The following is a 12,928-nucleotide window of genomic DNA, read 5'->3' on the forward strand; positions in this document are numbered from 1 at the left end:
AAGATAAAGATTATCATATTATTAGACCTTTCTTTGAAGGCTTGCATGGAATCAATTTATTTTAAAATGATATTTTTCCATTATTTCTATAAATGGGGATAAAACTTTTATAAAGAGATACTTTTTATGGGAATATTTTCTTGTTCTTTGAATCTAACAGCTACCATATAGAACTTATAGGCATTTTTGTAATTGATATGTATGAAATGATATCCTCACGTGGGACTAAGATCTCAAATCTCCATGGTGTATCTTTAGAAGCATAAACTAGGTCCGACTACAGTTCTAATAGGAGAGTTGAACACTTGGTGCATTTATGTTCCTTTTGTGTTGTCATATATTGGAGATTGGGGAGTGTGTGTGGATTTATGTTCCTTTTGTGTTGCCATTTGTTAGAGATTGGGAAGTGCGTGTGGATTTATGTTTTTAATTAAGGAAAACAAGTTTTGAAGGGAGCCTAAAACCATTTACAAATCATAAAATTTTCAATGAAGCTCAAACCAAACAGAACAATATCCCAAAGGTGAAACAAGTCACCAACCAAGACAAAGTGACCAAGGTGGCATCGCAGATAACACAATACTCATCAACCACATAAACAGGTTTTGAACAAGCACTTGAAACCCTATAGTAAAAAGAGGAATAGGTATTAAGTCCCTTACCATGTCTGACTACAAAGAAAGATAGGCCAAAAGAGCAAAGAGATCCAAAAAAGGGGGAGCTGCAACTTAAGTTTTCCCTTTCAGTCCCATCTTTTGAGAACATAATGTCATATCAAAAGGAGTGGAGGGCTTGACCTTTTTATCTTTTACTGTGGTCCATCCATCCTCCACCATACCAATAGCCTTCTGCTATGCAAAGTTAGTAACACCACAACTAGCTCCTAAAACCCCTGTAGTCGAGGAACATACCACAACAGAAGAATGGACAACAACATCTAGAGATGGAGCCATAGGAGGGGTAGTAGTTGAATTGCCAGAGACAGAATCCAAAAGAGGGTGAACAGAAGAGGTCACCATCATAGGGATAGTTGTACCATCAAAAATAACAGTCGAGTCTGCCACCAAAGTGTCCTAAGAAGAGTCACCATTCCTAGTAGAGGGGGCTTTCTAAATCGTGTAGTGATGTGTGGATTTATGTTACTTTTGTGTTGCCATATATTTTAGCATAAACATAAGTTATAAATATCGGCATAAACATAAGATACAGAAAAAGAAATCAACATAGAAGCTTAGATTGGAAATGAGATACAAAAGAGAACATGTAGCTTTCATCTAGAGTAGAATACATTGGACTAGGGGATCTAAGTTCCCTAGTCTCACAATGTATTTTTCAAGAGAAGGTACTAAAGTTTGAATAAGAAGGCTCTACAAATCTCTTTTTGAAAATCAAATGAAAAGTGCTACACACTAGTGTAGAGTAACTTAGTCCAACTTATTTAGCTATTTGAAATTTGAAAATACCTACTCAATCTACTCTACCCACCTATAGGTCCTCTAGAGTAAAAGAGAGAAAATTAATTGTGTTGTATAAAGGCTTGCTTAAGTCAAACATTGTATTGGTGTTCCCACCTCCCATGAAATCATACTTGAAGATACGTGGTTGTAGCTTGTTTCTTGTTGTTTACAGATCTAGTACACTTGACTTGAAGGAATTAGAACACTTGCAATGGAAGGATTAAGTGGATAAGTGGACAAAGCTAAATTTGCACAATGAGATACATGATAAAACACAATAAGTTGAAATGTTGACACAATAACATGATAAATAAATTATGAAACCATACTTGAAGATAGGTTGTTGTATATTTCTCCTTCATATACCTAGATCTACTCTTAAATTGAACAAACTAAGAACACTTGCAAGGCGGGCATTGACTATAGAAACGGTTAAAGTTTAAATTGAAGAAATTAAGAACACTTGCAAAGTAGGCATTGGTTGTAGAAGTAAATGAATGATAAATATTGCTTTGCACTGTCTTATCATTTTTCACAATCTTCTTCTTGACAACATTCCTATTTTTGCTACTCGAACATTTAACCTTACAACATCTATGCTCGATGGCTCCTCAACACAGACAACACAGATCTCATGTACATAGCTGGCTTCTTGAAGATCGATGATGAGGTTGTCTATGGAATTGTTTGGTCATTCCATCAAGCATAGACTACTTTTAAAATATGATATGGAATAGACTACTTATATTAAATAATATTGAAAATTTTGATAGAATAGATATCTCCCATTCCTTAACTTTAGTCTATAAAGACTTAATTTAAGTAATACCTAAACACTATATGTCAAACATGAAAAACAATCCTCCACTTGCAATGCAATGTTTCACATAAACACAAGTACTAAAAATAAAATCAAGTGTTCAATTGCTTTTGTATTTTGTTAAGTACCCTTGCTGGCTTCTGTTCAACATTGCAGGATTACTCCATTGGTACAGTTATGAATCTTAGTTGCTCATGTACAAAGAACACATACATTTTTAAAAGCTTCATATCTACATTCTAGGTCAATCTAAGGAACCTACCAAACTCACGCATGGGAATAAAAAATCGTAATGGGTAAAAATTTTGACTTAATTATAAAGGAAGAAGGAAAACCTAAGAATTTATAGTACTATGATTATTTTTCTCTGTCGGTATTTTTTGTCAACCTGCCTCAGCTATTATCCTACGCAAGGCTAGGTTTTCATTTCTTTGATAGTAAAATATGAAATTTGGGCATCTCACAAGTTTGTATAATAGGAAAAATGAAGACTAGTTTAAGGCAAAATGACTTTCATAATATCCCATGAAAATAAGAGGAGAAAAATATTTTATCCATTTTCTTCACACTCTCGTAGTTTATTTCAGATAGCATATCTTAGAAAAGTGCTATCTAAAAACATTTAGAAAAATCTTGAAACTAATTAAATAGAAACAAAAAGACTATAAAAATAGATCAGCCCTCAAATAACCATTTCATCTAAATATTGACAAGAAAAATAAATCTATTAGTTTTATCTTCAATCAGCTAGTTATCGCATAGAATATGGCTGAATTGACCGAGCTAGAAAAGCTAGAAATGTGTCTCAAAGAAAAATAAAAATTATTTATTCAAATTCCTAAACATCATTCCTAGAATGACTATATGTGTTCAAACACAATCATCATTTCTGTCATTGAAAAATATTTAATTTAATAAAATTGGTAAGAATTTTGTGCTTCAACTCATGATCTCTTGACAATGTGTATTCATACAACTTATGTGCAATCAAAATAATTTATTCTATATATTTTTCCATCATACCTTGCGAGTCAGAACTAGCAATGAAAAGAACAGTTAACGCTAGCAAATAAGCTTTAACATATATATGTTTATAGTAAAAAGATGAAAATAATGATTAAGATTATTTTGATTTTTTAGCTATAAAATAGTTTTTTTTGGGAAGATTTGGATCATTAGTATTATATTAACAATAAATTAATTTTAATTTTTTTAATTTATAGCAATTTTATTTATAACTATATATTCAACTTATGAAAAGTTTTACATATCCACAAATATTAATAATTTATAAATAGAATATTTAACCTAGATTAAATTTAATTTATTAAAAAATTATAAGATCAATTCAAATTTAATTAATTGATTATGAGGCAAGTACGTGCACTATATGGCACTTGTTTTTTTATAGAAAAAGATGCATCTTCCTATAACATTTTTATAATATATATGGTTTGAAGATGTCATAATTTTACATTTAATAATTTTTTATTTTTACCTATTTTTTTGAAATATAAAGTGACCAAAGCAAGGGGGTTGGCCCTTACAAAAAAGAGCTGGTAACTAGCACACTATCAACAAACACCTATAGAAGTAACAAGGGGCAACCCAGCCACGTAGACTATATCATCCAAAAAAGCACTAGCAAGAAGAAAGCAAAACTAGCAAAAGTCTAAAACAATCTAACCAACTAATGTTCATGATCGTATAACCAATAACAATAGCCAAAAACTACAGTATTAAACAAACTATAAAGTTTCGAATAAAAATTGTTGGCTCAAACAGGCCAACCCAAGTCTTAGTAATAGCTGTGAACCAGCAACTATGTAGCAGCAGAAAACAAAATAAACTAGGATCATTAAATCCCTTATAAACAATCAAATTATTTGTCATCTTTTTCTTTTCCTTTCCTAGCCAGAAGAACCCGATCCCAGTCATTAGCAAGAAACTTGTAGAGGAGCTTATTATCTTCCATGTCCATCCCGAAATCATTCTTCTCTTGTACCAGCAACTGGAGGGTAGTAGCCACTGCATGAGTGCTCTTTAGTGAAAATTTAGAGAAAGTATGAAATCCTTCCTCCAAGGTTCTGACTCTTTTTTCCAACGGTGTAGTCTTTTCATTTTGTTCCTCCTCTTTTTTGTTTCCATCTTCACTAACCTTCAAGGTCCCTCATTAGTCTTTGTCAATTGATTTTCATCCTACAAAACTTGAGGGTTAGTAAAAACATTATATTTTTCCTTAACCAGGGAGGAAATTGTGATGGGGGAAGTGTCCACTTTGTTATTGTCTTGACAAAAATTAATGGGCTAAGGGGTGAAGCTGGCCGACACATGAGTCTCAGTGGTAATGTCTTTACCAACGGATGCCAGGGTATTACCACCAGACACTTGGGAATTATCCACCGAGTTTTCACTTGTTTCTTTTTTCCCTTTCTCATTATCTCTCTTGGATTCAGAGAGATTTTCCTCCTCTAGCTCTCTTTCCTTGCTCTTAGAACCTTCCTCTTCCTCCTCTTCTACCCTATATCTTTTGGACTTCTGCTTGTACCTACCTGAGATTTAGCAAGCCTACATGACATTCTCCTACTCTTACCCCCTCCTTCCTCTTATGACTCCTCAATTTCCAACTCTACAGGTTTTTCAACCTTAACTTTTTTACAACCTTTCTTTTCCATAGCCGACTCTGGTTTTTTCTTTTTCTTATCATCTCCGTTGGGGAGGGGCGCAAGGTGTAGATTTTGGTACCTATGTTGGTAATCAGGGGGAATTCCAATTTTGGCACTAGTTATCAACCACTATAACCCTAGGGGGACAAAGGGAAAGGTGGAACTAATAGAGCCTAAAAATTAGGCCTTGGTGGATAATGGTAAAAATTAGACCCTTGCTCCTTTTTTCCCTAACATCATTAACCATATCCTCCAAAGAATGTAAGAGAAAAAACAAAATAGAAATGAAATCCCTTTTTCTAAAATGATTGAGCAGTGAAAAGTGATAGTAGTAGTAAACTCCAAACCTGCCTTCAAGCACAAGGTATTTCATAATCACTAGGCAAATGTTGTCCCACAGAGCCAGAAGCTTGTCCCTTCTGAATCCTCCCCTATACCACACTAGTTCTTCATTCTCCTCAAAAAAACTGATCATACTAGCCTCGTTCGCAATTTTCGTGACCTTCTGCCATTCCCCCCCCCCCCCCCTTCATGGACAACCTAGTAGCCATTGTAATCACTTCTTCATTAACTTGGAATGTAATGCCATTTATTGTGACCTTGCGCTCATTCCACCCGTTCACAAATTGGAGTGCACAATTTTTGTCATATCCCACCATCGCCTGCATATAGGGAAGAAATCCCCCCTCCTTTAATAGAAACCAGGTTGCCTTTCTGTCTTAAAAAATTTTCAATCTTCGATGGTTCCAGTCTATTCAAATCTCCACCCATCTCCTCCTCATTGATTTCTGACCCTCCAACCTCAGTAATTCACATTTGAATTTCCTTACCGTTAGGGTTCTTGTAAATATTAATCACCAATATCACAACAATGCTACGATTAACACCAACAAGTGTTTTAATCGTCTCCCAAACCAGTTTTTGGGTCGCTTCGTAATGCCAATCAAAATTATGATGGGATTCAAACGTACTTAACATTATTAATCTCACATCCTTGAATGTACTGACAACCTTGGTACTGAAAGCTTTCGTACTTTCAAAAAAGACTAGTAGTTCAAATTTTTCCTTGTGTTACCATAATGGCGAAATAACTACCACCTCAAATCACCTCCATTATTATCCAATCAGTAATATTTTTTCGCCTTGTGTTACCAATTATTATTAGATCTTTAGTAATATTTTTTTAATTTAATTTTTAAATATTTTTATCTACTGTTACTAGATCTTTAGTATGCTAGTGAAGTTGAATGATTCTTAAAGACCATGTTGCTAAAGATAATTTTGAATGCAAGACTCCAATATCATGATAATTCAGCCTAAGACTAGTATTTTCCCAGGGGAAGCATAATCATAACTATTATAGCTAACTTCATGAGCCCATATAATTTAAACTATACATCTCATGAACTTTTTTTTAACTATCTTCATATGCCACTTAGCTATTTTAAAATTATATTTTGACTTATTGGTATTAAGGAAGCTCTTCTAAAATTTGTTAAATAATTTAAAGGTCAAAAAGTTGTCATTTCAAATATATTATTTAAACCTATTCAAAGATTCCATAATAATTGTGCACTCAAAGTATCATATTTATGGACAAGTGTCCTAATAGATCAATTGTAATCTAGAAAAGTTAAAAATAATAGATTACTAACACATGTGAAACCTATTAATTATTATTTTATTGACTCATATAAAATTACTTTGAAAAATCAGAAGTACATAACTCTTAAAATTTGCTCAACTATTATTGCTCTTCTCGTTTGTCAATAAACATTGTCCCATTAAAAGACATCACATGATAACATTTCAGTTTTCCTAAAGATCTTATAGAGACATCATGAGATATTGCTTCTTTAGAGTTCTTAGGAGTACATCATGAGATTCATGTTTTTAAATATACACCACAACAATGTAAGATATTTATTGAAAAGATTTTACACAATCCAAGTGCAGTACACTGTGAAGTTAAAGTGAAGACTTTGATGGGAATAAAATTAAGTCTCTCTCTGTATTGCTCCACTCCTCCACACGACCTTACTCATTTATTCCATCACCTACGCCATTTGTGTACATCACTGGAATTGCTTCCTTGCATACTCCACAATTTGATTCTTAAATATTTAAAACATTACTGTTTCAATTCAAACGATGGCATTGGGTCTCTGAAAACATTGGCTGGAAGCAGTAATCATCCCATCCAGAGATTTTCAGTCTGATGAAGATTGTATAAATTTCAAGTTTTAAGACTTCTATTTTTTAAATTTCAGTTGTAATAAATTTCTATGGGCATTTCCAATCACACTCTATCACACATCTAAATTTAGAAATTAAAGTATAAATTTCAAGTTAATTAATGAGGCTGTAAAATTCTATCCCCACAACACCTAATGTACATAATCCTTAAAAAGGAGGACGTTATCCATGTCCTTATGACAAAGGGTGTGTTTATTATCAACCATTTGCTTTTCTCCAAGAGAGAAAGTAGAATTATCATCATCATTACTCTCTCCACTTTTGCTGTCAACTCTTCTACTGACATCACTTCCAACCAGGCAGGCCGCTTCTGCCCATTCAATAAGAAATGATAGATAAAATAATTATAATAAAAAGTGAATATTATTAATTCATAGGAATAATTTATTAGCTTTTGGGTTTGATTGTGTGTGAATTTTTTAAATATCAATGTCTGATCGCCCACCTCGTGATCTATATCAATCAGAATGCCGAAAAGATAACTAGTGATCTATCTTCTCCTTTCTCTTTTTCTTTTACATCCTGATGATAGATCATACAAAATGTAATCAAAACATTGATAATCAAACTAATTGAAAGGCTACTGCAATATAACGAAAATCTATTTTATAAAGGAAATAAAACAATGGTCACAAACCTGTAAAGCAAAGAGTCCAAATAAGCTACTAGATCTGCTCTGTGGGAGTTGATAAGATGCATTTGGAGGGATGCCGAGGTTGCTGATAAACAGCTTGTACAGACCAATGCCAAATATGAGCATTACTGTTCCCAACAAATATATATCTGAAACCAAATAAATATAAATCAGCATGATGATTGTAAGTGTTAAATGAAATCAAAAGATTATATAAATAAATAAATAAAATGAAGTTTCATTTGTAATACCCTTACCTATTGCTTCTACAAGGGGTAGAATTTCATGGGCAGACTCTAACCCCTTGAAGATTGGAAAACGACGAAAGCATTTCAGAAATGAGTCCCACATAAGGGCACACCCCTGTTATTGATTCCAAAATCAAATTGGATTAGATTTTTCATTTTTTCTATGATTATATGTAGTAAATTATAAAATATGATCTAAAAGATACTTGAAAAAAATTAGAGATCATGAATTTGAAAAAGAAGAACTACCCTGAAGAAGCAGAGAATAGAGCCTGTAAGTGCACCACCCACACCCATCAAGGTCAAGAACCTAAAGTTAAAAACCACCTGACCACATACACTATAAATTAACATTCTAATTAATAAGAAGTATATTCTTTTGAAACTAATAAGAGATGTCTTGCATGAAACGCAACATAGCTTTCAAAACATTTTAAATGAAATTGGAAGGACAGATATCTGGCAAAATGGCTCTCTAAAGTTGTCTAAACAAGTGTTGTTATCACCGAGATAGTGACTATGGCAGAGATATAACATACGTAACTGCTATCTAACTTTAGATACATGAGCGAAAGGGATTTAGTAATCAATAACGGTTCAATAATAGTAATAGTTTTTGAATATATACTTCTAATTACTATTCTTAAAAGAGATCTAAAAAATGAAAAATACATATACTAATAACCGATTACACGTATATTAATAGTGAATTACTATTTGTGCATGAATATAGTGGGTATTGGCAAGAATTTTGAAATGACATTTTTCTACCATTTTGCACTTCACAATATGATACATTCTCTATAGAGAGATCCGTAAATACCCAAAAGTCAAAATCTTAGCTTTAAGATCTTCACTCATATACGAAGGTGGGGCAAAATATGACTTACAGTTTAAACATGTGTGAAGTTAGCGTGAGTGGCAACTAGGTCTTATCCCCTAGATTTATGATGAATGAGAGGGCCCCGCTTAAAGTGTGCAACGTCTAAACAACAAACCAAAAGGGATATCTTACTATAGGAATTTTTGTATTTTTTCAAAAAAAATTATATATTTTATGATTTAATTTGTTGAATACTAGACTTTTGTATTCCTTCACTTCTCTATCTTCTTTTTATAAGTTCCTTATTCTTTTATTTTGGTCCCAATAGTTTCTCCTAGTGTACTCATCATATCTATTAGCGCCAAAGGTTGTGGTAACATATTGATACTTAGGAGGATCATTGTATTGCTTGAGGTGGAGTACAAAATCTATTTTGGCTGAAAAGTTTATGGTGGGAGTTTGCTATATACATGAAAATAAATCAAGTGTGCTCATATTTGTAATGGAAGTATCTGTATTGCATAAAAATGTAACAATGGAATAAACAATAAGCAACTAAAGTCTATTCCTACATATTCATGCAAACCTCAAATATAAAAGACACGATGTAAATAATGATGACATGAAATCAAAAGAGCTTAAACCATTCAAAATAGCACTAATGCAAACCTCATAAAATCACCAAGTTGTTGATGATTTCATTGTTGTGGGATGTGGTTGCTCACAAATCTTATAGCATAACAATGGGTTAGATAGTGCTTATGGAGATGAGGAGAGGGTTCTCCTTTTATAGGAAATGAGATTAAACAGACGGTTGAGATTCAATGCAAGACGAAAGGGTAAGATCTCTCAGGATCAATGAGGTGTCCATGAGGTGGAGGCCAAGTGGACTCCATGTGGATTAGGGTTTTTGACCATTCAAAAGGGGAAAGATGCTCACACATGTGTGAGTAACCTTTGATGTGATAGGTCAATGACAAGTGTAAGAGGTGTGAGAAGCATGGTTTCTCACACATGTGTGAGACAATTTGATTCTCATGTGAAGGGGGAGAAATGTGTAAGAGGTGTGAGAAGTGTGAGGGGTGTGGGAAGTGTGAGGGGTGTGGGAAGTGTGAGTGTTCCTCACACATGTGTGAGCACACACTTAGGATTAAAAGGGGATTTAGCAAGGTGATTAGGAAAAGTAAGTGGAATTAGGTAGTGTGTAGGCTTAAAAGGATGAGTTAGGTTAGGAAAGTGAGGTTGGGTGAGGGTTAAAGTTAGAAGCCATGTACTCAAATAGGATTAAATTTAATATTTAATTCCAAGTGGAATTAAAAAAGGATTAATTAAGTAAATGAAGTAATTTACTTAATTAAAGTAAATGGATTAGGATGAAAGTGGGATGAGGGGAAATAGGCTAGGATTAAATAAACCTAAATTTATTTAAATCAAGGAAAGGCAAATGTAACTAAATAAATGTAAATTTATTTAGTTAAAGGTAAGGTAAGACTATAATTAAATAAATAATAAATATCTATTTAATTGGTCATAAAAATGGTATTTGGACAATTTTAGGTGTTTACATTTTGCCCCTCTTTGATTTAGCAATAGTAATGTTATATCAAAAATATATATATATAGTGGATGGAAGGATAAGACTAGTAGCGTGATGCCCCAGTCATGGAATGATGAGGAAGGATGACAAGGGTGGAATGGTATGCCCCCTCGAGAGGACATGCAACTTAGGAGAACATGAATGTTCTCTCAAAATGGATGGGAGTATGGAAGGGAGTGGAAAATGCTAAGATTGATAAAGTTATGTTGCAATAGTGTGAACGACCTAAGTTTGATATTGTACTCAACACTATGCACCAAGATATGAGAAACAAAGATGACAATGTGTCAAGTACGTGATAAAAAGGGGTCTAATAGAACCATATGCCTTATGAAACCATGATATGGAAGACCATGATTCCTTGGGACAATAGGATGCAAAGACCATGATAAATGCAGAAAATACTAATACGTACAAGTAACAAACAATCATGCACAATAATCCAAAAGCAAACCAAAAGTTGCTCCTGGTCAAGCTGAAAACCAATTAATGGATTTATTGATGTTGATTGATTGAGGATGACAAAGTTAATGATAATCACAATGCACATCCAAGGATTGGGAAAGAAACATCCCATGATGATGTTCGAATATGGTCAATGGATGATAAACTGATTGGGTCAAATTGATAAATTGATTAAGGATTGATGTACAAGATTGCAAGATTGAATTGGTTGGATTGGTATTCATTGCACATTGATTGAAATTTTTTTGATGTTTTTGATTTTATGGAGATTTTGATGAATAGATTGAATTGAAAAGCAATTGGAAGAGTGAACTTGGATGAGATTGGAAGAATGATGTTGATAGGATGAAGAATGACAAGAAGGTGAACCCACAATAATGGGTTCCACTTTAATGGGACAAAGAAACTTGAAAAAGTTGACAAATTTTTGCATCTCTATTCGCCATACGTTCATGTGAACACCTTAGACATGTTCACGCGAACATGTACTGCACGCGTGTTCGTGCGAACATGTCAAGCTATGTTTGCACGAACATGCGCTAGGTACATGTTCGCACGTACATGTAGTGAGCCAATTTTCGGTGCTTAAAAACATTTTTTTCACCTTTCCAACCTCATTTTTACAGCGAGTACTGTTGATTGAGCGTTCGAGTGAACATGTGGCTTGAGCAACTTTCGTCAACGTCATCCTCTTGTTTTCGTTCTCATTTTCATTATCAGGTATGTCAAAATAATATTAATTTAATGTTTTCAACATTTTTGAAGTATTTTTTTATATTATCAAAGTAGATATTAATATTTTCAATACATTTTTTTTGTGTTTTTAAAACATAGTTGAATGTTATTTACATTTTTAATAGTTTTGAAAATATATTTGAATGTTATTTACATTTTCAATAGTTTTGAAAACATATCTAAATGTTAATTTAATATTTTTATTGTTTATTTATATTAATTTAGAAAACAAAAAAATATTATATAGAAAACATTAGAAAAAATAGTAAAAAACATATAATATAAAATTTAGGAAAAACATTAGAAAACAAATTTAGAAACAACATTACGAAAACATTAGAGGATTTATAATTTAATATAAAATTTAGAAAAAATTTATAAAAAATATTACAAAAACATTAGAAAATTTATAATTTAATATAAAATTTAGAAAACAAATTTATAAAAAATAGTTTTAAAAATTAGAAAATTTAAAAAAACCTTAAATTTTTTTTGAAATTTTAGAAAAAAGATTAACAAAAATTAGAAAATTTAGAAAAAAATATTGCAAAAAGAAAACAAATTTAGAAAAAAATATTACAAAAATATTAGAGAATTTATAATTTAATATAAAAAATTTTAAAATTTTTTTAAAAAAATATTAGAAAATTTATAATTTAATATAAAATTTAGAAAAAAAATTTTAAAAAAAAATTGCAAAAACATTAGAAAATCTAGAATTTAATATAAAATTTAGAAAATAAATTTAGAAAAAACATTACAAAAACATTACAAATTTTATAATTTAATATAAATTTTTAAAAATAAATTTAGAAAAAAACCTTAGAAAAACGTTAGAAAATTTATAATAATATAAATTTTAGAAAATAAATTTAAAAACATATTAGAAAAATTATAGTAATATAAAATTTAGAAAAACATTAGAAAAAATATTTTTTTAAAAATTAGAAAAACATTACAAAATTTTAGAAAAAAAATTTAAAAAAACATTAAAATATGTGTGTGTGTGTGTGTGTGTGTGTGTGTGTGTGTGTGTGTGTGTGTGTGTGTGTGTGTGTGTGTGTGTGTGTGTGTGTGTGTGTGTGTGTTTCTTAATCTTAAATGTCTTTAATGTCTTAATCTTAGAAGTTTAATTAAATGACATATCTTAAGGGTCTAGATCCTGAATTGTACATGTAAAAATATAGATTAAAATGTATATTTTTTATTTTGAACATAGACGTACAT

The 12,928-nt window shown here is 31.7% G+C and overlaps 1 protein-coding gene across 3 annotated transcripts; it reads right to left on the minus strand.

The window, feature by feature from the left end:
• Positions 1–7,265: 7,265 nt before the first annotated feature.
• LOC149567374 (uncharacterized) lies at positions 7,266–9,653 on the minus strand. Of its 3 annotated transcripts, none has more exons than XM_089817475.1 (5): positions 9,574–9,653; positions 8,331–8,408; positions 8,091–8,196; positions 7,837–7,982; positions 7,266–7,509 (listed from the first exon to the last, which is right to left on the minus strand). In XM_089817475.1, exons 2-5 carry the CDS (start codon positions 8,376–8,378, stop codon positions 7,297–7,299), a joined length of 513 nt encoding a protein of 170 aa, XP_089673601.1. In that variant the 5' UTR covers positions 8,379–8,408; positions 9,574–9,653; the 3' UTR covers positions 7,266–7,296. The 3 variants fall into 3 exon arrangements, with proteins under 3 accessions (XP_089673601.1, XP_089673602.1, XP_089673600.1); XM_089817476.1 differs by lacking the exon at positions 9,574–9,653 and adding an exon at positions 7,645–7,721 and having other exon boundaries at positions 8,331–8,582; XM_089817474.1 differs by lacking the exon at positions 9,574–9,653 and having other exon boundaries at positions 8,331–8,560.
• Between the last annotated feature and the right edge of the window lie 3,275 nt (positions 9,654–12,928).

The sequence above is a fragment of the Cupressus sempervirens genome, chromosome 3 (genome assembly GCF_028749045.1).
Source record: "Cupressus sempervirens isolate cs-2001-9-10 chromosome 3, ASM2874904v1, whole genome shotgun sequence".
Lineage (NCBI taxonomy): Eukaryota > Viridiplantae > Streptophyta > Pinopsida > Cupressales > Cupressaceae > Cupressus > Cupressus sempervirens.